The sequence below is a fragment of the Miniopterus schreibersii genome (assembly GCF_964146895.1).
Source record: "Miniopterus schreibersii genome assembly, chromosome: 12".
Taxonomy (NCBI): Eukaryota; Metazoa; Chordata; class Mammalia; order Chiroptera; family Miniopteridae; genus Miniopterus; species Miniopterus schreibersii.
This window is the reverse complement of record NC_138112.1, coordinates 50,196,805-50,224,051: the sequence shown is the minus strand read 5'-3', so window position 1 is coordinate 50,224,051 and position 27,247 is coordinate 50,196,805. Positions and strand designations below refer to the sequence as shown.

The following is a 27,247-nucleotide window of genomic DNA, read 5'->3' as shown; positions in this document are numbered from 1 at the left end:
TAATCATAACAACTTCTTTCTAAATCCATAACATCTTCTATGTCCTCTTGGTCAAGTCAGTTTCTCTTATTGACTGTCAGTGTCCTCACTTGTTTAATAAGGGGTGTCAACTGAGTCATCCATAAATCCCTTTGAGTAGTAAAGTTCTCATAGATCTCTCCTTTCTGCACATCCTTAAAGTAGGGCATCTGAGCCAAACGATTGCCTCTTCAGCTTCAGTTTCTTCATTTGTAATCTGGAATAAAATGAGTTCCTACTTTGGAGGGTCCCTGTGGGGTTACATAAGATACTCTACATGAATTGTTTAGGGCAGTGCCCAGCACAAAGTATGTGTGTGATCGAAATTAGGCAGTATCATTGACCGACAAGCTTTGAGTTCTTTCCCTAAATTTTTCTTTAAGCTTAGCAGAAGTTGTGGAAGACTGCCATAGGGAGATAGAGTTTGACTCCCAGACCTATTTCTTGATGTGAAACTCTCTCTATGGACCCACATCCCACACAATCTAAAGAATGCCATGTTTTTCCATTAAATCTCAAGTGACTAAAAAGAAGTTCTTCTTGAGCCTAGATTTGGATTATTTGAATCATACACAAGCTAACTTCACATCAAAGCTATAATCTAAATAAAATAAACCCAAAATAATGCATTGTTGTTGTTTTTTTACAAAAGGATAAATAGAGCATTTTATTAACACTTTTTTTTGCAGCAACAAAATGATAGTCTGCATCTTTTCATTCAACACAACAAAAGCTATGATCACATTGCATCACTTTGAGACACAAAGCAAAAGATATTTTTATTTTCTTAAGGTCAAGGATGGTTTGCATTTTTAAAACAAACTTTATGTTTTATATTTGCAGTAGCAGGGCCTCCAGTCACTAGCACAATACAATGGACAGATCAAATACCCAGAATAGACAGTTAAATACGCCAAGAATGGTTTGAGTTGAATTGGGAAATGCATTATTATCATTTTTGAACATGAAAAAGAGGTCTGATGGTAACTTTTTTAAAAGAAAAAAATCATTCCAACCACCCAAAAAGCTACCACAAGCAAAATAAAGATAATATACAGACAGGAAATTCTATGCATTACACTTATTGCTTGGTACACAAATGTTGCAATTACTGTTGAGTTATATTAAGAAGTGACAAGCAAAATGCCTCTGCCCCATCTAAAATTCTATGACTCTAGGAAAGTAGAAATTGCAGTCCCCTAACCCAACATTAGGTGTATGCTATTTTTGTGTGTGTGAAGATTGTTTATTATGTTTTTGTGTATGGATATGTATAAGATATACAGATATATATATAGATGTAATTTTAATATAATTTGTTGTCCTATATAAGACAAATATATTTTAAATGGGACTTTAAATAATAAAATTATCTACTTACAGTCTCTCTATTAAATTTATCTCTTTATATTATATATAGCTCTGTGGCACAAGTTTTATATAGTATTTGATTATTAAGGAAAAAGAATATCTAAACCGTTTTCTATTTCTTTTGTTGTTAATATTGCATGTTCAGGGCTCTATTTCCATAGCAAATTTCTTATTAGATTCTTTACAGTGTGTGCATCTGTTTTTTTCCTAATGCAAGTTACAACCTGTACAAAGTTGTAATAAAAAATACATTGAAGTCTTTTTTTAATTTTTTTTTTGCAAAAAAGTTATGTGATATGCTACATGAGAAAAGTCAGATTTATTAAAATGTGAAGTGTTTTATACTGTCAGGTAAATGAATGGAAGAACATGAAGCATACCCCACACTTTACAAATTCTCTTTCACAGATATGTGTTTGTGCCCAAGCATTTCATATAAACCACTGCAAGACATTTCTTTTGATAACCAACAAAATAGCCCACATTATGTAATAATTATAATTATTTTATATGCCTTGCTAGTTGCTAGCCCACAATATTCTTCTCTAATTGATACCCCAACTTCATGATTTATAGCCAATAAACATTGTCAACATCCAATGTAGCCAACAATGACATTACTTTTTTTTTTTTAAACAGGACTTCTGCATGAGATTTTGCAATGCCGTGTAACAAATATATAAGTGCATTTGACATGATCAAGTAGCTTTGGCTTCCTAACCTTTGTAGGATGAAATGTGCCAACTGTTTTAGTTGTGCTTTACTAAATGGTGATGATGAGTTTTAGCTCACATGAATCCAATGAGTAACTACTGGCTTCTACAGTTTTTGGTCAGTCAACTTTTAAAGCACAAACGCAAGAATAGATGACCTGAATGGAAATGATGGGATTTCACAACTTCTACAGATTGCACTTGATGGTAATTCATGAGAGTTTGTTTTCATTTCATTTTTACAGCAAGACTTGCCTGGTTGATATGTTTACATGTTCACAGCACAGATTTTTAAAATTTGTGTGCAATCACAATTAAGTTAATCACAAACACTAAGAATAAATCCAGCGATTAGCTGTGTTGTGAGTACTCATCCCGGTCCTCATAGGTGCGCGAGTCTTGCCCTTCCTCTTGTACAAATTCTTCTTTCTTTTCCCACCCACTGGGCCACCCGCCGTTGGCCTGCGTCGTGGCACCATAAGACTTGGTGGTACCATAATTTATATAATTTTGAGTAATGTCCCCCGTTTCTTCATCAAGTTCATCTTCGTGGATAAATCCACATTTCTCTTCACTTGTTTCCTCAGGATCTGCCCAGGGTTGCTTCTCTCCTGAGGCAAATATTGCGTAAAATATAACTCCGCCGTAGTGGACAAGGGCAGCGATCAGGAAGACGTACTGCCACTCCTCGCGTGACTGCGGGGACAAACGCGTCAGTGTGAGAGCCAGCTCCCTATGTCTGAGACATCTTCTTAAATGCTCCGCCGTCAGACTTTTCACAAAAAGCTGGCTTCAGGGGCAACCTCTTTCTGATTATTTGAAGCAGATCCCGTGACCGAAACCTTCTATAACACTGTAACGTTCATCATTTTTAAAAAAATTAAACCTAATGCCCTGAAAGAATTCCAAATATATCTATGGTCTGCTCATTTTAAACATATATATCATTGGTTTACTTAATATTTTTCTCTTCTTTTGTTTATTTCCTTCTAGGAAACCATAATTTGGAAGCTCTACATATAAGGACAAGTAGCTGATAATTATATTCTTCAGCTGCTCAGTGCAGAGGGGCCTGAGTTAAGGTTTGTAAATAAAGCTCAGAAGGTTCCTGCTTGCCCATCCTCATGAGCTAGGAGTAAGGTTTCGTGTGTGTGTGTTTTAACTACATCAGGGATATCAGGAATATTAAAAGGCGTTGAGAAGCAGTTGCTTATTGGTTTGGATAGAGGGCTCACTCAGAGCTTTTAGGTATTTTCTTCTGAGTCTCAGTCATCTCCCCTACTCAGGAGTGTGGTGAGTGGGCCGGGAAAGAAATGCCAAAGAGACTCTCTGAGCCCTTTCCCCAACCACGAGGGAGACTCTTCTCCAACTGAACATTCTGCTTTGGTCCAGCTTACCTTATTTTTTGTCATCGCACCCACGATGATAGGGCAGACCATTCCCGACAAGGTGCCAACTCCATTCGAAATGCCCATTAAGATACTGGCGTATCTTGGAGCAATATCCAGGTGGTTAACATTGAAACCTGGAATACACACAGAACCTGTGATTCAGAGAACCCAAGCCTCTTAGAAGTGCCTGTAGAACATTCTCCACCACATTCACCACCCTCCTTAAAAGATACTAGGTACAGAGCAGGTGCTTAATGACTGCTTTCTTATAATTTAGCTCAGGGATATCATGAGAATAAAATGTGGTATAATTTCTTATATAATGTTTAATATGTGATGCTCACTCCACAGAGGGAAGGAGATGTGTTCTCTTAACCAAAAAAGAAATGAATTAAATAAAAAGAGTAAGAAGGGAGAAAGAAAGTAGAAGCAAATCTAAAGAATGATTTCTAAATGTTTTATTATTTTTAATTTAATTTTTAGTGGAAATAGGTTGAATAAACTTATTTGAGTCAAAATATTTAAAGAGGAAGGTAGAATATATGGAGATAGATTGATAGGTAGATAGATCATCTTATTATTGTCAGCCAATATCAGATGTCACAAGTACAAATTTTAAAAATGTATATTACCTGATATAGCGAATCCACTAAATCCCACGGCAAGTACCAAGAAGGAGATGGCTACCCCCCTAGTGTGAGAGTAGCCGACGACCAGAAGCAGAGTCGCTTCCATGCCAAAACCTTCAGAAACAAACACATGAAAACACTTCAGAAATTTGTGTAAATTTTTCCAATGAGCCCAAACTGCCAAAAATGCCCTAGCAAACCCCTTCTGGCAGTCTATCTTAAAAATAATAATGACAGTAATGATTTATACACAAAGATTCCTGAAACCTTCCTTGTGTTTGAATAAAAACAACCTCAAGTTTCAATGGTGAGTGGGAAAGGTCAAGTTAGTTACACAGTTACTTCAAACTAAGAGTTATGAAAATCTAAAGTAAGATGAAAAAATGATTATACATGAACAATGAAGATGTAAATGTAACTGCACATTTGATATGCATAGGAGAAGTTACTTATGCAAACCAGAACTCCTCGAACTAAAAACATGTTCTTAATCCTCACATCACTTACATACTTACCACCACAGTTCATGATCTTTCTTACTGTAGTGGTTGAGAGGATTTGCCTGCTTCTTAGAAAGTCTGCGATCTGCCCTCCAATAGGCACAATAATTGTCATTACTAAGTGCGGCACCGCAGACAGCATGCCAACCTGGTGAAGAAGCAGAGGGAGAGACATACGTGACCCTAAGTAATGTGGGCAGTTGAATGGTCTTGGTTTTCTGAACCCATCATAAGCTCTCCATGGACAAAGGCAGGAAGAATCCTGTCTCCAAATGACCACTTACCTGTTTCTAGAATGAGTAATTACGCAGAATAAACGAGCAAAGCTTTTTATGTTCTAGAAGTATGCCATGAGTCAGTACATTGTGAGTGTATGAATACGCTACCTTGAATCTTATCAGAGTGATTCATATTTATGTGCCCATTTTATATTCTTAAGTATAATTTATCGTTTTTGCAAAAATGTATCATTAGCCAGACGGAGGAGTAGAAGAGAGACAGAGACAGAGTCAGAGGGAAGAGAAACACATTCGACAAAACCTTGAAGGGGCTGGATTATAAATCCATTTTTTAATTCATAATAAGGTTAACAACCTTTATTGCATTTTAAATGTATAGCTCTTATGGGTTTTATATTCCATTTCTGTAAATGAAGAGCCTCGAAAATGTAAATAAATTCTTCAATTTTAGGCATTTTTTTAATGTCAAATATCAGTATTTGGTCACATTGCCACAAAATGAAATATAGTTTCTATGCAATCTAAAACCTGACCCACCAGCATCAGTTCAACTCATATTTTTTAATCAATAATTATGTGCAAGGCACTATTCTCTAGAAATTATGGAGGCAGGAAGTATAAATAAAATGCATTTTAATAATGGATTACCACATACAGGGACTTAGTAAATTTCAACTATAAAAATATAAGGAAGTTTTTTTACTAAGTATAATTTAAAGCACAGTTCCTGGCACATTATAAGTGCTGGGTAAGTTTATTAGTTGATGTAAATATGTATTTCAAATTAGATTATTGAAGTCTTGAGACAAAGATTATGTTTTATTTTACAGTGGTGTATAATGTGGTATCACAACTGTGGACTTGGGTTTCCTTAATGATTAATTGAGATAGTGAGTGACGCTAAAATAAGTTAAACGTCCAAGCTATTTAATTCTCGCTTTCACTTTAGATAGAAGTGTTTTATATTATTATTATTATTATTATTACTATAGTTTACTGTAGAGTTTAGTTTCTGAACCATGTCAGCCGAGATCCAAGGCCCATGATCTATTTCCTCCATCTCCTCCTTTACATGTTTTTCAGGTAAGTCAAGAGACTTTTTTTTTTAACCAGTATAATCAAAATTTTCAAGCCAATCTCTGTGTGTAGAACTTATTCACAATTTTAGTTAAAAATATAATAAATTAATCAAATTAGCCCATCTGGTTATTATAGTTAGTTTTTGTAAAATATCATTGCTTTTACTCAAGCATTTTCAATTAGTTGGAGCTACAGGGCCAGAATGACCACACAGTTTCATTAACATCAGTCGGTCCCTTCACTCTCCCCCATGAGACCTGACTTTATTAATAGGCTCTCAGTGTCGTATTTGTCCTAGATTGTGAAAATGGACTCACACCTCCAGCAGCCTTTGTTGAGAAGTATAACACCTCTCAGAGCTCCCAAAGGCTACCCTGCAACGTTTGATCAGCTCCAGAGAGAAGAGCCCCATCTGAAGCAGCCATTCTTCTCAGTAATGGAGGAAACAGTTTCCTTAGAAACAGGGATTACAAAAGAGCTCTTAAAATAGCTACTCCTAAGCTCAGGTCTCCTTCAGTCGCAGGCCTCAGAGTCTTTCAAGTAGAGACATAATACGAAGAGTGAGCCCAGCTGGACTTACGTAATGAATGACATGAAGAGAAATGGCGAGTCCATCGCCAGCAGACAAGCACATTCAGGACTCAGCAAAGGGCTTGGCCCAGAGATGACATCCAACAAATACTTGCTAAATGCTTAAATTAATAAACGGTTTGCCTGAATTTAAATGGCATAGTAGAGGGAACTGAAATAAATCAAAGGACCTGGGTTTAAACTTGATTCTGTCCTTTATTACCAGCTTGGCTCCAGACAATTTAAACACCATCCCTAGTTTCTCTTTCGACATCAGTTCAAGGGAAATGGTGAGAGTTACCCGCTGTTCAGCCACACAAGGTTGTGCATGAATGTGAAAGGACCTTGGAAGTTTCAAACCCTTATTTTGATATAAAGTAGTATTGTGTTCATTTTATCCCTATAGAAAAATCTCAAAATGGTTATATTCTCATGGCCATGAATACCTGTCTGTAGCATTTAGCATCTTGTCATTGGTAACTTTTTTTTTTTGGTCTACACCACCGAGCTTTGAACTCTTAGGGCAGAAACCACGTTCTTATTTCTGAATCTAACACAAACTTTGCATATCATGTTCAACAAGTACTTGTCAAATGAATAAACTAGATAAACAACATACAAGCATGTCTTCAGATGTTTTTTGTTATCCTCAAATCTTTCAGCCAGACAGATTTCTGAGAGTGTTGAAGAAGTAGATTGGTACTTGCAATTCAACCTTAATAAAACACTTTTTCAATCACTGTTACAGTATATCTGACCTGACATGTAAAAGATGTTATGTTTGCCCTGACCAGTGTGGCTCAGTTGGTTGGGTGTCGTCCTGTGCACTGAAAGGTTGGGGTTCAATTCCAAGTCAGGGCACATGCCCTGGTTTCGGGCTTGATCCCCTGTGGGGAGCATGCAGGAGGCAGCCGATCAATGCTTTGCTCTCATCTCTCTCCCTCCCTCCCTCTCCCTCCCTCCCTCCCTCCCTCTCTCTCTCTAAGCATGTCCCAGGGTGAAGATTAAAATAAAATAAAGTTATGTTTAATTGCAGAGAGAAGGTAACAGTGCTGCCCACCCCAACTGAGATGTAAGCTCCATGGGGGCAGAGACTAGGTCTGTTTTGCCTGTATTCACCAAAAAACCAGCAGTTTCTAGCAGACATTTGAAGGCAGTAGACAAACACCTTACTCAGGCTTTGTTTCTCCGAAGTTATTTGTTGACTGAATGAATAAATTACTTATGAAATTTAGAAGATAAAATCTTGGCAAAGCAACTTAATACCCACTTAAATACAAAAAAAATTATGCACTAGTTAAATAAAGATAATTTTTACATACCTTGCTGATTTCAAATCCAAAGACTTCCTCAAAATATGCTGGCTGACTAATAAGCAATAAATAAAAAGTCCAGCTTCTGCAGAAGTTTGCAACAATGATTGCATAGACTGGCATAGATGTAAAAAATTTCCTCCATGGAGTCTTGAATTTCTGAAATCGCAAAAAGAGAGCCATCCCGACCATTTAAAACATATTCTAACTTACAGAGGAATGAGAGGTGCTTTGCATTTTCAGGATGTATATGTTGGGGCGTGAGTAGGAGGTAAGCGAGAAGTAGTGAATCATTAATTGCAATAGTCCGGCTAACCTTAGCTGTGTGAATAATCATTGGAGGAGAAAAGAAATATATCCGCCCCTTATTTGGATTAAGTTGACTAAGTGTTGGGAATATATAAGATTCCATATTTATATAAAACAAATTAGATCTCAGTTTTCAAGATTTCTTTTGGCAGTGATAGATCATGCCTCAGCTAAAACTCACTGCCAAACCAGTGACCGTGTTGGTATCCAAAATATTTTATCGAAAATACTGAAAATTCAATGTACTTAGAAAAATAAAAATTAAAAAAAATTAACAGTGCAATAATCTAGACCCTATCTAAGGATAATGGTATCATTATAAATGCTCTTGATAGCCAATGGATATCAATATTAATATTATGACACTGGAGTGCAAGGATCTATACAACTCACATGGTGTACATCTGGTTAAAGCATTTGGCCACCCAGCACACCATGGGCACATCATAGCTACAGTCACGCACTGTATAACATTTAGGTCAATGATGTACCGCATACAGTGTGGTGGTCTTAGAAGATTATAATGGAGCTAAAAAATTCCTATTGCCTAGCGACACCGTAGCTCAACGCATGCCTCGCCTGTTTGACCCTAGTACACTGCCAGTCACACAGAGGCACAGCACACACAATCCCAGGGGCAGGCGACACCGTCTAGGTCCGTGCTGTTCACGCAGCGACTAAATGGCCTAATGCTGCATTTCTCAAAACATCCAGTCGTCCCCTGGCACGTGACGGCAGTTATTTATGATAGTCAAGACATTCAAAATCAACAACCTAAATATAATTGCCTTTGCTTATAACACCCATTAAAAAATTATATCCAGTATACTTAAAGATCCTGTATTTGCCAAATATAAAATAAGTATCCTCCTCTGAGACTACTTTTTACACCTTAAAATGGCTCTCATGTTTCCAGACACTTTTCAATTACTTTATTTTAAACACCAAGAGACTGTTTGGTGAAGAATCAATAGACTAAAATGACTTTGTTTAAGGACAGCTTGGGATCCCTGACCTGAGCAAATGAGTAAAAGGGGGGGCACTCATAAGGGGCATCTAAAACTGAAAGCAGCAAATGAACAAACAGGGCCAACCAACCAACACACACTCACAGACAGATCGTGCCGGTGGTTACCGGGGGGGGGGGGGGGGGGGGGGGCAGTGAAGGGTGGAGGGAGCAGGTTTGCCCTTGGGTGGTCAACGGGGCGGTACACAGGTGATGTGTAATAGAATGTCCACTTGAAGCCTATCTAATTTTATTAGCCAATGTCACCCCAATAAATTTAAGAAAAAATTTAAGAAGAGGGGGCAAACATTTTTTGCACAGATTTAGTGATTATCTCTAATAATAAAACCCCATCATTGATTGTGATTCTAATAAATCCTTTTAAAGATCACTTTAAAAGCAATAGAGTAGAAAGGTACTGTGGTGATCACAAATATATATAATATAAAAAAGAATCAAAACAATGCAAAAGCCTGTCCTAAGAGTATATAATGAGTTCAAAGGCTTTGGATAAAAATTTCGAGTGACAGCATCATAGATGGGTTCAAAAAGCGCAGGGCTTTTTGTTTGTTTGTTTGTTTTTGTTTTCTTAAATTCAATATGCTCTGGGACCATGGTGCCAGATGAATATACTTATTTGCTGATCATAAAAATGGATAAATAAGGAATATCTGCATTATAGATATTTGTATAAGAAACAAGTTTAGAATATTATAAGTAAATAACTCTTTCTTGCTTGGCTGGTATTTCTTTTATTTACACCAGGATCCTCTCCACTAAGGACTTTATTCTTCAGGTTGCAAAACACTTCATCAAATGTAACAGAAAAGTATCTAATTTTATACCCTAAAAAATTGTTGGGGCCTGAAGGAGGGTTTAGGGTATTTTGATAGCATTTTACTTCTTCACAGGTGTATTTAGTTTATAAAACTTCAGCAAGCTATTTGCTTATGATTTTGTGCATTTTTCTGTATGCATGTTATATTTAATTCAATTTTTTAAGAGAGAGACTTAGAGACATTATAGTCAGGTGCAATGTGTGGGATCTTTAATTGGATCCAGACTCAAAACAAATAGCTACAAAATATATATGAATATAGACTAGGTAATAGGATTTGGACTGGCTATTAGAAATCTAGGTATTCAATAGTGTTAGGTAATTCTTTTTCATTGTGTTAGGTATGATAATAGCACTTAGATTGTAAAGGAGAATATTCTAATCTAATTTTTCTAGAAATACACACGAGGTATTCGTGAATAAAGTTTTACGATATCTCATTTACTTTGAAATTATACAGAAGAAAAAAAGTGAAATACGTAAGGCAAGATGTGAACACTGTTGCATCTATGCAGTGGGTATGTAGCTGTTCCTGTTACTGTTCTTGCATATTAAATTTGTTCACAATAAAATGTTGAAAAATATATAAGATCTATTCCCACCTGATCTCATTTTGAAAAATTTACTTTGAAGCTAAAGTATAAAATATCAATAAGACATAAAATATTATGTTTAGAAAAACAGTAAGATATAGAAAATGGGGATTTTGAGATTATTTATGCTGTTTTATCACCCTACTGGCTGTTCTTTTTGGGTTCATTTCAGAAAACTTATGCATGACCTAGACACGCAGTAACTCAAGAAGGGTAAATTAAAAAAGCACAATTAACTAATGAAGATACAGGCAGATCAGGTTGTTTTTGGCTACAAATTGAAGCTAAATTCTGAACTCATCTCGGGTGAGCCTATTTTTAGCTTCTGCTCCCAGCAACTAGGACTGGTGGGCACCAGAGCCCACTGCCAACACCCTCCCGCCCCCACATCACCACCTGTCTCTTGAGTAGCCACCATTAGAAAGAAATTATCAAACCATTTACAGAAGGAAACAGGAAGGGGAAAGGTCTGGTGCCAGTCTATTCTGCTCATGGAACAACCATCGTGTGAGGATTATTTTTTAAGTACTGAAGTTTAACTTCTGAATAATATTCAACGTGGAATTTTTCTTACTCATTAAAGGTCAAGATACATGTCCTCAGCAACAAGGGGTGACAGACCTTTTACCTAGAGTGAGATGTCGAAGACGGGCTTTCTCTAACAAATGAGGCAGAGCTGGGATAAAATGCAATTAGGATGTGGGGGGAACCTTTAAAACAAGGAGGATAGCACAATGGATGAGGGACACTGGTTCCTCAGCCAGTGCGTGCTGCCTTCTGAGTCTATCTACTGCTTACTACTCAGGATATATTAATGTCACCTGGGCTAAAATACTTGCATTATTGACACAGAACTGCATCTCACTCTCTATGGGCAGATCCTGGCCAAGAAGCCAAACCATAATCAGAAAAAAGGTTTTACAACATTATCTGTATAATACTCGATCTTAATAATAATCCTTAAAATGGTAACATTTGATCAATAAAAGGATTCTATTATATTAAGAATATTTTTCACGTCAGCTAGCTTTAGTGTTTATTAAACCACACATAAGTACACATGTATAAAACCTACATTTACACTACTCAGTGAACAAAAAAATAGCTTTTTCCGTGATTGTGTTAGGTGATTTGGCATTTCCTACAACCTAAAATTCACTATTGGTCGAATTTGTTTAAATTATGGACCATATTGAACCGTTTTGAAAAACTCACTTAGGTTTACAGTCATGGCTATAACGCAGGGCAAATCTGAAGATGCTTAAGAAGGGTAAAGGCAAAAATTACAGATGGAAGAAGTAGCAATAATTCTTAAGTCAGTCAGGGGATGCGAATGGAGTAAAGAAAAACAATCATGACTGATATCAAATTCATTTTGTTGAAAGGGGTCTCATAAAACAATTTGGGTGGTTGAAGGGAGATGAGATGGAGACTAAGAATAGAAATATACACCATAATAAAATTCTTACTTCCATTGCACCTAAAAGATTTGCACTCTCTCCAATGCTTTCTTCTATGTACCTACGTTCTTCATCTGTAATGGTAGGATGCTTTGCAGGACTCTCATAAGACACCAAAAGCCAAAACATGTACCAGACCATCCCAAAGCTTCCTGCAAGCAAGAGTTGAACAGGAGGAAGTCAAAGAAAATGTTATAAATACTTCTAGTTAACAGTCATTTGCTGGAATCAGAATACAGAAATCTCATGACAAACACGTTCTATAGAATGTAAATTCAAGTGTATGTTTCTACGACTGGCTTGAGCCACCTCTTGTCTTTTGCCAACAGGCGTCAGTCTTCCTGAAGGCTGGTCCTATATTTATCCTGTTGTCTTTTTAAATGGTGCTGATACCCAAGGAACTCACAATAAATAACTATCGAGTGGCGTGGTTTGGACACATCCGTGCATCCAACAGGTATTTACTGAGGGTTCCTTTCCCAGGGATTCCGCTGAGAGCAAGCTGATGAGCGAGACAAAGTTCCTGTCCTCGCAGAATTGCACGAGGTCAATCCTTTTGTGATTGGCCTGTCCCGAATATTTGGGAGTGGTCAGCGTCCCAGAGAAAAGAGATGCTTGATTACCTCTCCTGACGGCATGTCCAGATCTAGCAAACAGACTGCTAAATAAAATCTAGAAAACTATTTTAGCCTGAGTGCCTACTGAACATTAAAAAACGGGCTTCTGTAATTAGTGTAGCCACATTTCCCACTTTTTGTGACCGTTACCATATTCTTTTCAGTACATGCCATTGCCTATTGATCATTTGGGGGGCAGATGAAAGTTGTAAAATTCAGTACAATAAACTGTTTATAAGCTCTTTTCATTCCCTTCTTTGTTTAGTACTCTCACCATTAGAACATGCCCTTATTGTGCGCTATAAATCTGGAAGCATTAATAATACAAAGAATTTCAAGTGATTTAGTTTTGTTTCCCAGCAGCTGGCCATTTCCCTTTTGCCTCACACTGTTCTTTCTCCCTTGGGTAACAATCTGAATGTCCCTGATCTCCACAATACTTTCTCTTTTCTGCTTGCTGAGGTGCTCCTTCATGCCATAGCTGCAGATGTGCCATGTTGTTTTTTTAATTACTCAACATGACAGCACACACGATTCTGTGTCAGACAGTGAAAATTCGGCCTAGGGTAGTGGTTACGGAACAGGGCTCTTCCCAGATTCAAATCCTGGCTGTGTCGTTCATTAGCCACATAATTTGATCAGGAACTGAATCTCTCTAAACCTCCACTATAAAATGAGGTAATGATTCATTTTTTATGAGATTGTGGCAAAGAAGAGTTAAGGGAGATAATGCACAAAGCAACTAGCACAGTGGAGGGCTCAAAATAAGAACTCAGTAAATGGGAGCCCTTGTGATTTAGAAACAATTACCATTACCACACCCTGAATGCATCTAAAGTGGCAGATAACCAGCAAATTGCTTTTTACAGGGTGGAGGTTTACAGTTGTGAGTACACGAAATACATAGTTTATTCTCGTATTATTATTTATTAATTATTGCATTTTTTTCCACATGAACAACTGTAAACCTACCATTGCCCCACCCTGTATGCATCATTTTTTTTAAACTTTAGTCACTGTGCAGGTCTTATCTTACTACACTTTAAAATACCAATATTAAATGTGTGGCTCAAACACCCAATTTTTGCTACACACAGCAAGTAAGCAAGTCCTATGATGTGATATCTTCATATTATCTCATATTTAAACTTTGTGCCATTCGGTGATAGACATAAAATACATTACAACTCGAAATAATGAGACTAGTTTTCATAAATGCTTTGTGGAAATTAGTCTCGGTACTTTAAAGCCACATCATGTCTTCAATTAAGTAATGGACTAAGGCACAAGTCAGAGGAGTTAATGGATGGCCATCCCAACTTGTGCTACATGCCCTATAAATAAATGCATGATACCTCCTTGAATTATGAACTCTTGAAAATCTAAGGAAAGATATGGATTAAAATCTGATAAAAAGATCGCCCCAGAAAAAAAATATGTACAAATGCATGTATGGCTTACAATTTAGAGCACTCACAAATCTGAAAGCCATAAAGGGCTTTAGAGCCAGGATAAGAGCCTCTCCTATAAACTATATTGAATAAAATTTTACAAACATAAGGATTTGCTCTGATGAGGACATTTCAAAATGGAAATGGATCACGGCAAATTTGGAAGCAGCCAGATAACTGTTCTGCTCGACCGCATGACTTCATTAATCTTTCAGGTTCTCATGCCCATGTTCAAGATGGTATTAATCAGTGACAGCATCAGTTGGAACCCAGCTCTCTTATAGGTTTCCTCTCCTCGTTATTAAAAAAGTGTCTCTAAGAGAGAGACTTTGGGGGTACTTTCCAGGGGTAAGCTTTCAGCTTCTAATTAGAAAGTAAGCAGAAAGGGAGTTTGAACTTTGGGTTTCTTGTCATTTTTTGTTTCCATTTGGGGGCTTCATGTCCTTTAATTCAGAGGAAATGAAGACTAAAATGCGCTGCTGCTGCTGCAAGTGACAGTGGATAATTCATTACAAAATTGAATTGTTTCATTAGCATGACTATCGCCACCCAGCTCTCTAACCCTACTCAGTCCTGAGGAGGCACGATCAGGGAAATGACCAAGAAAACAGTAGCAAAGAAGAGAAGTGGGGGCTGCCTAGCTCCTTCCTCTTAATCAGCTTTGAATCAAGATCTAAATTAATTTTTTTTAATTCATAGTCAAGGGCGATATATGTCATACATGACAAAGTTTCCATCAGCAACATGGGTGTTTTTTAAACGATAAATAACAATGTAGGAAAAATCATAGAGATAGAGCATTTCCTTGGTTTTCTCAGATATAAGAAAAGAATTCTTAAAAGGAAAAAAAAGTAAATAAACACAGAAGCATATGTAGTGATCTGTTTGTTCTTCCAGCTTCTGCACGTTTCTTTAAACTCTACTGTACAGAAACGCAGCCTACCGTAGACGTAGAACACGGAAGACCAGCCCGTGTACTGCACCAGGATGCCCGCCAGCGGCATCGCGATCACAGCTCCGGCGTAGGACCCTAGGAGGCAGAGGGGCAAGGTAAGTGGAACTGGTGGCAGTTCTTGACTTTACCTCATGCTCCTTGGTTTGCTCGCACAAGCACACGCACCCTTGGGAGCATGCACGCTCGCACCCATACACCTCCAAACGCACACACAGGCCTACATTTTTAGGCGGGAATACAGGAATACACAAGTAGATATAACTTGCCCAAGACACAGCAAAGATTCAAAAATAATAAGACTATAATAAAAATGAAATTTAAAAGACTAGGATAAAAAATCATTCATAAACAGATTTGAAAACCTCGATAATACGGATGAACTAAAACAATACAAAGCTCAAGAAGAAACGGGATCTAAGGAAGCCAATAAGAATTAAAGAAATTGAAACGGGGGCCCCAAACCTTTCCTCATGCACACACACACACACACACACACACACACACACGCACGCACGCTCCCCACCCAAATGGTTTTACAGGTGAGCTTTACCAATTTTCAATTCTCATTCAGATCATTCCTACACTTTCACGCACTGTAACTACATCAGCACACAGTACTCACCACAAAAGGAGGTGGTGGCCAATCTACTCCTCTCGAGAGGGGGGGCCCATTTGCTCCATATGCCATGACAGGCTGGGTAGGTGACACCCTGGCATGGGGGAAGATATGTAGATATCGCCATTTAGCATCCAGGGGCACTAGAAAATTAGCTCATTCCCTTCTCCGATGCTCATTCCTTAGAATGGGCACACGGGAAGGTTGCTACTCTTGGGGCTTTGCTGACTCCCTGAAATTCCATTTTAAAACTCAGCCCAGACCGGGTAAGACATGGCCTATTTTTAGTGACCTGTTCAAATTGTCCCCTTCCTTCATGTCTTATTTCTACCTCAATTTTCTTCTGATCAATTCAAAATAAAGATCCTATATTTCTCAGTTCATCTGCAATTCTGAAAAGTTTGAAAAATTTGAAGACTTTTTTGTGAGGCACTAAACTCAGTGATTCCCCAATGTAAGGAATCCATACAAAGGAAGGTCAAGCTTAGATTCTTGAAGCTCACACTTCCTGAAGGTAGTGTCAAGAACTTAAGACAGTTAATACACAGTCTGCCCTCTGTAGCCACAAGCTCTGCATCTGAGATACAAGGAACATCAGATGGAAAATATTACGGGGGGGGGGGGGGATGTTACATATGTTGCTGGCATGTACTGTGAAGTGGGGCCTACCATAGTTGTGTCTGTACTGAAAATGTACAGACTTGCTCTCTTGTTATTATTCCTAAACAATAGAGTGTACCAACCATATGAACAGCATTTACATTGTAACAGGTATTACAATTAATCTAGAGACTGTACAAAGTACACAGGAGGTGCGTATTGGTTATATGCAAACACTACACCATTTTAGGTAAGGGACTTGAGCATCCATGGATTTTTGTATCCAAGGAGTGACTATAATTATTTCTTTCCTGTTATTTTGATCCTATCGATTTTTCCTTCTTTTTGGAGAGAGGAGATTGTTTTCAGTGCCTTAATACTTCATCTAATTTATCTATTTCCACCATACTCCTTGGAAAGAGAGGAGGCAACGGGTAGGCCCATCTCAAGTTTTTAAATACTATTCTTTCAAAGGCAACGGGCTGATGGAGTAAAAGTCAGTCACTAGAGTAAGATGCTCAAAGAATATGTTCAATGAAACACATTAGTGAAAACTCGAATCATGACTTAAAGCTAACAGGGACTTGGTATAAAACCCCCAAAAGATATTAATTCAGCGTCCTTGCCAGCAAAGAACAAACTCAAAATCTTTTATCACATTAACAAAAGTGCCTGTTCTTTCTTCTTCTTCTCTTTTAAGTCGAATAGTCACTAAATATTTCCTTAATACCACTCAGGTCTAGAGAAGGGGAGGTAAGCCGTCACAATTGTAATTTAGCATCATTTAAACACAAAATATCTGATCGCCTAACTTTTCCAATTTTTTCCACGATGTAGACACAACCAAATAAGACATATTTATTTGTAGATCGAGACAAAGATCGTCAGCCGGTTCTCAATACCATGGCAACGTTAAGATGCCGTCGTCCTGCAGTTCCGTACCTCAACGAGCCCCTGCAGTATCCTAACAAAGATGACACACCCATAGTGCACTCTGGCTGCTGACGGGATTAGCATATTCAGGGTAGAGGTAAGAAGTATGGCAGCTCCAAAAACCCTGAAAAACAAAAGGAATTCGTAGATCTAAATTTCTCAGGTCAAGTTCATCACAAGCCATTTTAAAGTAGAATGTTTTTCCTAAACGAGTAAAGTATGTTCTGGACTTGACTGGCTAGAGCCATCGCAAACAGATGCGCGGACTGTCTAAAAATGCTAGAAATACAAGAAATAAAAGAAGAATCCAAAAAATCTGGTTATACTTACTTGTATTTATGTTCTTCATAGATGTACTTACAAATCGCAAATATTTAATGAATCACTGCATATGTTTTTGATCTGTATCTCAGTCTACAACGTAAGCTGCTTAAGGGGTAGAGCCTGTTTTCAGATACACTGTTATATCCCCAAAGCTATGTGTTGGGCACATAGCAGATACTCGCTGAAGAGCTGTTGGAAAAATAATAAATGCCTGAATGGAGTTGTGCCTCACATTATACAACTATTTTTAAGGTCCTTAAATGAGTACATCCATGAAAATTTTATGAATGATATCATATTTGAAATGCCCCAAGAAATCTCATAATCAAATCCCATAGCACATGTTTTTGCAATCAAAATAACTATTACTTAATATATATGTCTCAGTTTCTTTTTTCATGTGGATAGATGGGACAATGGTGTTTGAGGCACACCTCTGTGCATACACATACATAACAATTTAAGAAAAAAAATGCTGGCATTTTTATCCATCTGCAAGTAAAAAGTCCATTTCATCATTTAAAAAATATTTTATAATATTCATACTAAGCAAGTAAAACATCCTCATAACTGGGTAAGTAGAGATTATCTTGCATGGAAGTTTTGGGACATACCATCTCTGATGAGCTTAGCTAGGTGTCCTGTGCAAGTTTTCTCAAGCCAAACATTGAGCCTTTTACTCAGTCAAAATTGGTTGCCTCCTAGAAGCTCTAATTCTTCCAGGGGGCACATTTCAATGTAACTGTGAAAGACCTGGGTTTCTGAAAGGAGCCTTTGTCATTATTCATCTGCCACTGAAATTTGAGAAATGACTTCGGGAGGGTTGAAGAGGATCAGCTCTTTTTCTATGAACCACAGACCAGGTCACATACTTTTATTTGCTTGATGCCGTCCGATATCCCATCCTCGGAGGGTTCCCTCCACTGAGGGAAACAGTGACTCGGAAGGTGCATGTTCTGTTCCATTTTCTTCCGTGCTGTTTGCTGAATCGGTATCTTTATGTTTGCGTCAAAACATAATTTATTTCCTCACTGACACAAAATAGAAACTTTCTATTTCTAGAAATAACCATTCCCATAAAATGCCACACACCCAGTGACATTAAACTTCTGCCGAGTATGGATTTATTTTTCAGAAAACAAATGCAGAAATCCCATAACCCGTCTTTGTGAAATAAGAGCCCAACATTATTATAAAAATTGTTTTTAAATGTATTCTAATTATTGATTATGCCTTCTAAATTGGAAGGATTTCCGCCTCTCTTAGGTCTACAATCTAAATGCTCTGGTGTGCAATCCCCAGAACACTTTGGAGGCGTCCTTCAGGGCCGAGAGGAAATAGGAGGAGTGTATGGGGCATGTCTCCTGGGCCTGGTGTTAAGTGGCGCGTGTGCCCAAGGCCAGCGAGGCAAATGTCTCCCACTGTGCCGGGAGCTCGAATGCAGTACCTGCGCGACAGAAGGGAGGGTGGAAAGGGGCAAAGGGCACTGGCGTTCTGGGCCTGTGAGTGGGCTGTCTGGGCACCGGCAAACTTGGGCTGTCTTTCTGCAGATCCATTTGCCTCTGTCTATTATCGCTGATAATAGTGAGACGGATTGCTTAAGGCTTTAAGGATAAAGAGAACCAGAGCTGCATAATGCTACAGGATTTTTGAAAGTGTTTGTATGAGTTATGCATCCACTCTATCCAGCCCTTTGGAAGACTCTTTCAAGTTGTCATCTATAAACCAGCTGCATCAGAATTTGCCGAGTGCTTATTAAAAATGCAGATTTCTCACTCCAGACTTTTCAAATCAGAATGTGCTGGGAGTGAAGCCTGGAAATCAGTGTTTTAATAAGCAGCCAGGTTATCATTTCATGTGCAAAAAAAAAACAAACCACCGCAAGGTTTTTACCCAGGTTTATCTAGCTGGTGTGTTTTCTTTTCTAATAATTATTTTGAAGGTATGAAGCATGAAGTTTATCTTCTATGACTGTACCTTCCAGTCATCACTTTATCCCTCTTTGAAGGGCTTTAAAATACTGCTATCTCCAGATAAGCTGCAGAGAGATTAACTACCCATTCTTTCCCCAGCTTCCACACCACTCTTTCGGGATGGGTAATTCTTTCCTGTGTGGTTCCGCCCTGTGCATTGTGGGGTGATCAGCAACACCCCTGGCCTGTATGCACCAGATGCCAGTAGCATGACCTCCCCAAGTTGTGACAACCAAAAATGTCTCCAGCAACTTAAAAATGTTCTCTGGGGAACAAAATCACCCACCAGCAAGGCTAAATCAATTATGAACTGTTTGTTGAGTGCACACTATAGTCAGACCTAATTTTTGTATTGATTTTTAGAGAGAGGAAGGGAAAGGGAGAGAAACATCGATGTGAGAGTGAGACATCAATCAGCTGCCTCCTGCATGCCCCCTACTGGGGATGGAGCCCACCACCCGGGCACGCACCCCAACCTGGAGGCAAGCCAGCAGCCCCTTGGCACATAGGGCGACACCCGACCAACTGAGCCACACCGTCCAGGGCTGGTCAGATGTCAATTTAATGAGCGCTATGCAGGTTGCTGCACACCATTCTGACACTTCACCTGCCATAAAATCCACAGCCACCTAACAACCCAGTGACACTGGTGTTATTAATATACCCATTTTATAGGTGAAGACCCTAGGCCTGAGATCATGAAATCGCTTACACGAGTTGTTGGCCAGTTCTACTAGAGGATCCCTGTTGTAAATCTGGTCTGGTTCCAAAGCCAGTGGGTTTTGCCACCAGGATTTACATCTGATGATGCATATACTATGCCACTGGTAATGTGCCTCAGGATTCTAATTGTAAATTTAAACAATAATTTTCACAAAGCCACTTGAAAAAATCCTGCTCTTCCTGAAACAAAATGTTTAGTAGATCAAATGTTTAGTAGATCACTTTAGATGTTGACTTTCCACGCTTGCCCTGAACAGGGTTTCAAATTATAAAATCTTGTAACATTTCTAAGTGCTTCCCACTTTCAAGTTCCTTAATTCTTTTAACCTTTTTTTTTTTTTTTTAATTAGTAGTAGTGGCTATAGCATCATACAAATGCAGTGACTTTTGAAAACTCTCTAAGAATAAAATCCACCAAACTTTTCAGACCCTCCTCTTCTTTTTAAATTTTGCGTGCCTTGTATACAAATCCATATCTGAGTCATTAAAATGTCATCAAGACTCTTGCCCGATACGGGAGCCCTTACCCTTTTCCTCGCTGTGCCGCACAGCGGAGTGAAGCAGCCCCTTGGCTCATTGAACGCTGACCTGTGCGTTCACACTCCAAGCCCCGGGGAGGGCATTTAGGGCAGGTGTGGTGCTGAGAGGGGAGCTAACGCTTACAGAGCACTTACTATGCTTTCTCTGTGCCGAGCATTAATTAATGTAATCCGCGCCACAGCTCTGAGTGACGCTCCTCTCTCATTTTATGAATATGAAAATGCTGGCAAGAAGCTGTGCGAGAAAAAGAGCGAGCAGCCGAGCTGAGGCTGGAACCCGGGCTCTCGGCCGTGGACATCTGGGCTCCTTCGTCCACGCGATGCCACCAGGTGCTCAGGAAGAGACCAGGATGGCCCCCGGTGTGACTGGGGAGAGAGACACGCACCCAAGGGACAGCCATGCCCACGGCTGAGAGGAGCACAGACAGAGAGCAGAGGCGGAGAGACCCATTCCGGCGGGGTGACCGGGGAGCCCCCCAGAGGGAGACGTTCAGGTTGGGCCTTGGAAGGTGAAGGCAAGAAAGGAAGAGATTCCGAAACCAGGAGCCGGACAGCAAAGGTTCAGAAAATGCAAGGGATTGCTTTATATTCCAGAAAACTCCAGAAACCAGGGCCGCCTAGAAAATGGCTGGTGAACAGAAGTAAGAACATCCAGAGTGAGACGATGGGCAAGGGCAGTGCCAGGGGGCAGGGGAGGGAGGGCAGGGTAGGAAGTGAGGGGGTTCAGGTCCCAGAGGATAATAGGTTATTACGCCCCTACAATGAAGGGGGGAACTTACTGGGATTGAGGGGAGAGGGATCTGTGAGGCCAGAGAGAGAGCAGGCGATCAGGGTTCATGTAAGGTCAGGCAAGGTGAGGTCTCGCAGAAGAACAGGGGGCCAAAGTCATTAATGGTGGCAGAGAAAAATAAAAGAAAAACTAGTGACATAAAAACGGTATGGAAATTGTTTAAGACCCTAGCTTTGTTACTTAGTAATGATGTGACTGGAAGGTTGCTAACCTTTCTAGGCTTCTGATACTTCCCTTTTAAAGGGGCAGGGCCCTGTGAGAGTCAAGAGCCTGGTCTGCAGGGCCAGGCTGCCTGGGTTCAAAGTTCATTCCCGTCACTTCTTACTTGAGCAGTTTATTTCACTATTTATGCTTCATTCCTCATCAACAAAAGAGGGATATTAAAAGAACCTATGATATTTTACAAGTAAAGCACCCAGGAGAATGTCTGGCATGTCCTAAGCATTTAAGGGGTGTTAGGACTCATACAGTGATAATATTACTATATTATATTTTGTAGGATTTCTCTGAAGCTAAGTGAAATAATGCACCTGAAAGGTTTGACTTGTGCCTGACAAATATGAAAATGAATCCATAAAGGAGTCAGTCAAGTAGAAATTATTACGGCCAATCATTATTGAATTGTTAATGTGTGCCAGTCACTGTTCTGGATTCTCATTTTCAACTAACAACCACAATATCAAGAAGCTCCAACACTATCCTTATTTCATAGATAAAATAACCATGTGCCACTGAGTTAAATAACTTGGAAGGTCACATGAGTGCTAGGCGGAGCACTATGTTTCTATCTACTTGGTCTGGTTGTAGATTCTAGATACTTAACCACTAAGCTCTGCTGTACCTTAATGGCAGGGGAACTGGTATTAGGCCTCACAGCACCTGCAGCAGCAGATCAAATAACAAGAACTTTGCAAGACAAAAACAGTAAACATTATCGATAGACGGATGGTTGCAGACATGGAGAGCAGAACTCCACCCCGCCCCTCCTGTTTTGAAGGAAGTACTTAAACAGAGGCTCATTTAGGGAGGGTTTTGTCTTCTTACGAACAAAGTCTAGGATGCAAAAAAGAAATGGAAGAAATAGAATTGAGTGTGGAAAAGAAGTTCCAGATTATAAAATGGTTTAGTGCAGTGATCTCCAGGTTTTATACCGTGTGAGAATCACTTAGGGGGCTTGTTCCAGCACAGAGTGCGGGCCACCAGAACCTCTGAGTCAATAGCTTTGTGAGGGGACCGAGACTTTGCGGTTCTAACAAGTCCCCAGGTGATATGATTCACTTTTTCTGACCTGAGAATCCCTGGTTTAGCAACGCCATGCTCTATATTCCCCCTCAACGTTGCAAAGGGGACAGATGTGGGGCAGAGGCAGGCCTAGATTGAACAGAGCTAGACAGAGCTGAAATTAGGGACTTACCTTTTATTACAGATGGGAGTGGCAAGAGTGGAACGGAATCACCTGCTAAGGGGAGATGGGGGACATCTGCAATGGTGGCAACCATAAAAAAATTAAATTAAAAAAAGGGGGGGAGGATGATATCCTTGACAAAACACAAATCCTAATTAGGTCATCTGATCAAGACCCAAAGTGAAGTTCGCTGGCCTGGTTTTAAACTGTTCTCACTGACCAAACTGCCTCAGCAGCTGCCATATTTTTTTTAAGGAAGTATAAACAGCATGACATAATATTAGTTAAGAACAGTGTATGAATTCAAATTCCAACTCTGATTTCTTGCTAGGTATGACACCGGGCAAGTTATTACTTAAGTTCTCTAAGCCTCACTTTCTACGTCTGTAAAATGAAGACAATAAGTTTTCATACTTCAAAGGATTGTCACAAAGATTAAATGAATCCGTTGTGAAAGGGGACCGTGTCTGGTTCATAGTAAATGGTTTATAAATATCAGCTATCATTACGTAGAAATTTCCTAACATTCAAGAGAGTTTTTAGAGAACGGTTATTCTCTGTCCCTTTCTTCGGGAATGTTTTTGACCTGGTTAACTAATGCTATTTCTGTGACAACGGATTGGACTTATTCCATGTCATCCTGAAATTCTAGCAACTCAAAGGTCATGAAGGCTTGTAGCGGAAATTCTATCTCCCATTTCGGAGGCAAACAGAATTAGTCAGCACGCATTAGCCTCTCAATCAGTAGCCCAACAGTGGATCTAAAATATCAGACAGGAAACATTTTTTAAAATTGATACCCTTCTCTGAATGTCTTGGTATTCCCCTACTCTTACCCCCAGTACTTCGCACGCACACACACACACACACACACACACCCCTTTTCCAGCTAATCTCCTCTCACAGATACTCCTAATGCTCTGTGGAGCACTTTTATTAGACAGCCTAAGATATCATGGGTTTCTCTACCCCCTCAGTCCCTTGAACTTCTTGGGGAACACAGTCCAGATCTCTGTTTCACTTCTTCAAACCCCATGATGCTAGCAGAAGGCTTTGTATATGGCATGTTCTTAAACTTTTGAGGGCAGACTTCAAATAGAGGGCAATGATAATGGCCCTTCCTGGGGCATAGGTATATGATGACATATCTCTTCTTTGAACCTGCTTTGTCCTGGTATCTTTTTCAATCCATTGGCCATTTATTTGTTCTTGAGCCTTTAATAGGGACACACTGCTGTTCTGGGTATCCTAACAATCCTAGGAGGCTGAGTGACTCTCACAGAATAACTGTAGGATGGCCGCGGTGGACTAGAATTTAGAGTTCCCCTGTGGAAAGATCCTCACTTGAGAGAGTGGCTGGGTTCAAGTACATGGCCCAGTCTGGCCTCATCCTTCAGTCTTTCAAACAACACTGTGGAAATCTCCTGAAGCCAACTGCCATTACACTTCCCGTTCATCACAGCATCCTGGTCACCCTCTGAAACCACTGCCTCTGAAATGTTAACATAACACTGCTTTCCAAGTTGAATTAGGTCATCATGCTTGAGGGGCGATACATTCTCCTCTTAAAGAACCTCACCATGTGTCAATACTTAATGTAGCCGTGCATATTGTATTATGTGTGATGGTCATCATTTTTGTTTGGCCTGACGTTACAAAAACAAGCGAGCAGACATGAGCATTGACTATATTTCTGATATCTCAACAGACAGAGGAAAACAAATGAGACACCAAGAAACATCTAATATTCACGTGACTTTCATGATTCCTAGCATTGGCCTCAACTTGGACACATAGTTGGGTTTCCTCGAACTGCCCTGAAAACAATGCCCACCGTAATAGGTTTTTCAAGTTTATCCTCTTATCAAAAGACTGGTCTAAAAAGTAAAATCATGCAAATAAATATTTTCATTATTCCACAGCCATGTTCTTTCCTATGGACCTAGCCAAGCACTAAGCAATACAGATTTTTTTTTTTTAAAAAAAGAGACTGTAAAATAAATTGTTTTAAAAGAACATGCACAGTAAAGCTATTCAATAGGAGAAACCTGTTCAATAAAGAAGCACATCCTTTGAAATCGAACACACGGGTTCATACCCCACTTCTTCCTCTTACCAGCTAGTGATATTTGGGAAATTAACTCTGCTACTGTGTTCAGTTCTGTCATCAATAAAATGGGTATAAGAGTGCCTGCCTTTTAGAGCGGCTAAGAGGAAGAAAGGTAAAAAATAAAATAAGGGCCATTTGCTTATTAAGCTTACTTTTCATAATAATACACCACTTGAAAGCTACTTAAAATTGTTTCCTCATGACTTCCTCTGCAGCAAATGACATACTAAAATGGTTTCAATTTGCTTGGTTTTGAGTGAAAACCTAATTTCTTCGTTTTTTTTCTCTGTTTGTTACACACACGCATACATACACCAGTGTTTTTAAAGTGATTATATGTCAGAAAATGTAATCAGGTGAGGGGGGTCAATGGTAGGGGAAGAAGGACATTTGTAATACTTTCAACAGTAAAGATAAATTTTTTTAAAAAGAAAGTATAACCATTTCACACTGAAAGACAAAGGAAAGAAATGTGTGCATGAGTGTGTGTGTGTTTAAGTGTGGTGTAAGAGGCTCTATATTACTAAACAGATTGCCAAAATTGAGAGGCATATAGTATCGCTGATATAGAAATGTTTGGAAAAGCAAATGCTGTTGTTGGAAACCTGCACCACGCCCTGCCTGCTGAACCTTCAGTGTGTTCCAAAGTGGGTTAGCTGGGAGATTCCCAGGCATATTCTTTTTCTAGGAGCCACAGCCACGAACACCCTCACAGATCAAGCCCACTCCACAAGGATTTGCCCAGAAGGGGTGACAGAAACACCGGTGACTTGTCACTTCTACAGATTATATCCATTTTCCCAGGATCAATCAATCTCCATTTGGGCAGTGGCTTGTCACTTAACAGGGAACTAGTGTAGCACACCCCAGGTGTGGCACTAATCCTCTCCTGGAGCGTGTGCAGGAATAGTGATTCAGGCTGTTTAATCTACTTAATCTAATCAAATCAGTGCTCAGGCACCTCCCTTTGTCACATCTGATGCCCCCACTCCCATATTAAATAAGGACTACGCGAGCACGAGCCAGCCCTCGGGGTCCCTTGGTGCATCATTAAGTTGTAAAAATGACTTCATCACTCATGGCAGAGAAATTAGACAGCCCCAACAGTGGCATATGGCAGAGAGGGATCATTCTACCAGCTGCCCACCTGACTCTCCTCCCTCAAAATCATGGCCCTCCCCTCCAGAGGCCGCCCCTTCACCGCAGTGGTAGGATGTGGCAGCCCAGGGAAAGCCAGCGCTAGTAAGGGGTGAGGGGAGGGGAGCACAGAAGGCCAGAGAAGCTGAGAGAAGCTTGTGTCAGCAAACCACGTGCAAGCCCTTAGGGACACCCCCCCCATCCATCTATTCATCTTGCGGAAGGCGTATTTGCTTTGCCGAGGAAAGGAAGGCCTCTTCTGCATTGCCCTAGATACCTAACCTATAGGGCCCACAATGGGAAGGCAGCTGGATTCTGACAGGCAGCCAGATGAGGGAGACAGAAATAGTCACCTCTGGCCCGAAAAGACTGAAGACCTATGAGTGCTTTTCCACCAGAGCAGGACAGGGGGCCCTTGCAGCAGGCTTTACGGGTATGGTCTGAGTTATTTTCTCACACAAAAGGGATTTGCAGATGTTTCTCACTGGAAAGGGTAAGGAACCCTGGACTGCAATGAATGTGGCAGTAAACAGTTAAGAACAGAGACGAAAGATGATAGGTAGGTAGGTAGGTAGGTAGATAAGCAGATAGTGTATGAGTATGTTTTGTGATTAGACTTTAGATTTCCAATAAATGCTTATTCTGATAAATAAAGCACACTTTCATTGTTTTATTTCTAAGAAGAAAAAAGACAGAATAGCTCCAGCAAAAGTTTTCTTTCTGGGCTTAAAATATAAAGTCGTTATGTTTAAAATATCTTTATTCCTCTTGCTCTGAAAATCATTCTCACCAGGGGATTTTCATAATTAAGTTAACCAGAATATTTATCTAAAGCATATCAGATTTTATTTTTGTAAATGAAAATGCACATTAATAAACTGTTTTAAAATCCACCCATTTGGGCCTGTTCATGCTTAAGTATGAGTTACTCTTTTACGTTAGTAGAATGGATTGAACTGGATCCTTCCAAATCCCAAGGAAGAACACTTCTTCTTTAACAAAAGGTCTAAACTCCCCCCTCCCCCCCAATCTTCTAGGAGCCCA

General features: G+C 39.5%; 1 protein-coding gene across 1 annotated transcript in view; it reads right to left on the bottom strand.

The window, feature by feature from the left end:
* Positions 1 to 663: 663 nt before the first annotated feature.
* The window catches only part of SLC17A6 (solute carrier family 17 member 6), a 36,313-nt gene continuing 9,729 nt past the window's right edge, over positions 664 to 27,247 (bottom strand). Inside the window, exons 4-12 of the mRNA XM_081153374.1 lie at positions 17,212 to 17,326; positions 15,676 to 15,763; positions 15,042 to 15,128; positions 12,040 to 12,182; positions 7,834 to 7,983; positions 4,638 to 4,770; positions 4,126 to 4,236; positions 3,500 to 3,627; positions 664 to 2,798 (exon numbers count right to left, since the gene is read on the bottom strand). Coding sequence (XP_081009500.1) covers positions 2,454 to 2,798; positions 3,500 to 3,627; positions 4,126 to 4,236; positions 4,638 to 4,770; positions 7,834 to 7,983; positions 12,040 to 12,182; positions 15,042 to 15,128; positions 15,676 to 15,763; positions 17,212 to 17,326 — 1,300 coding nt within the window. The 3' untranslated portion in view covers positions 664 to 2,453. The remainder of the gene's footprint in view (positions 2,799 to 3,499; positions 3,628 to 4,125; positions 4,237 to 4,637; positions 4,771 to 7,833; positions 7,984 to 12,039; positions 12,183 to 15,041; positions 15,129 to 15,675; positions 15,764 to 17,211; positions 17,327 to 27,247) is intronic.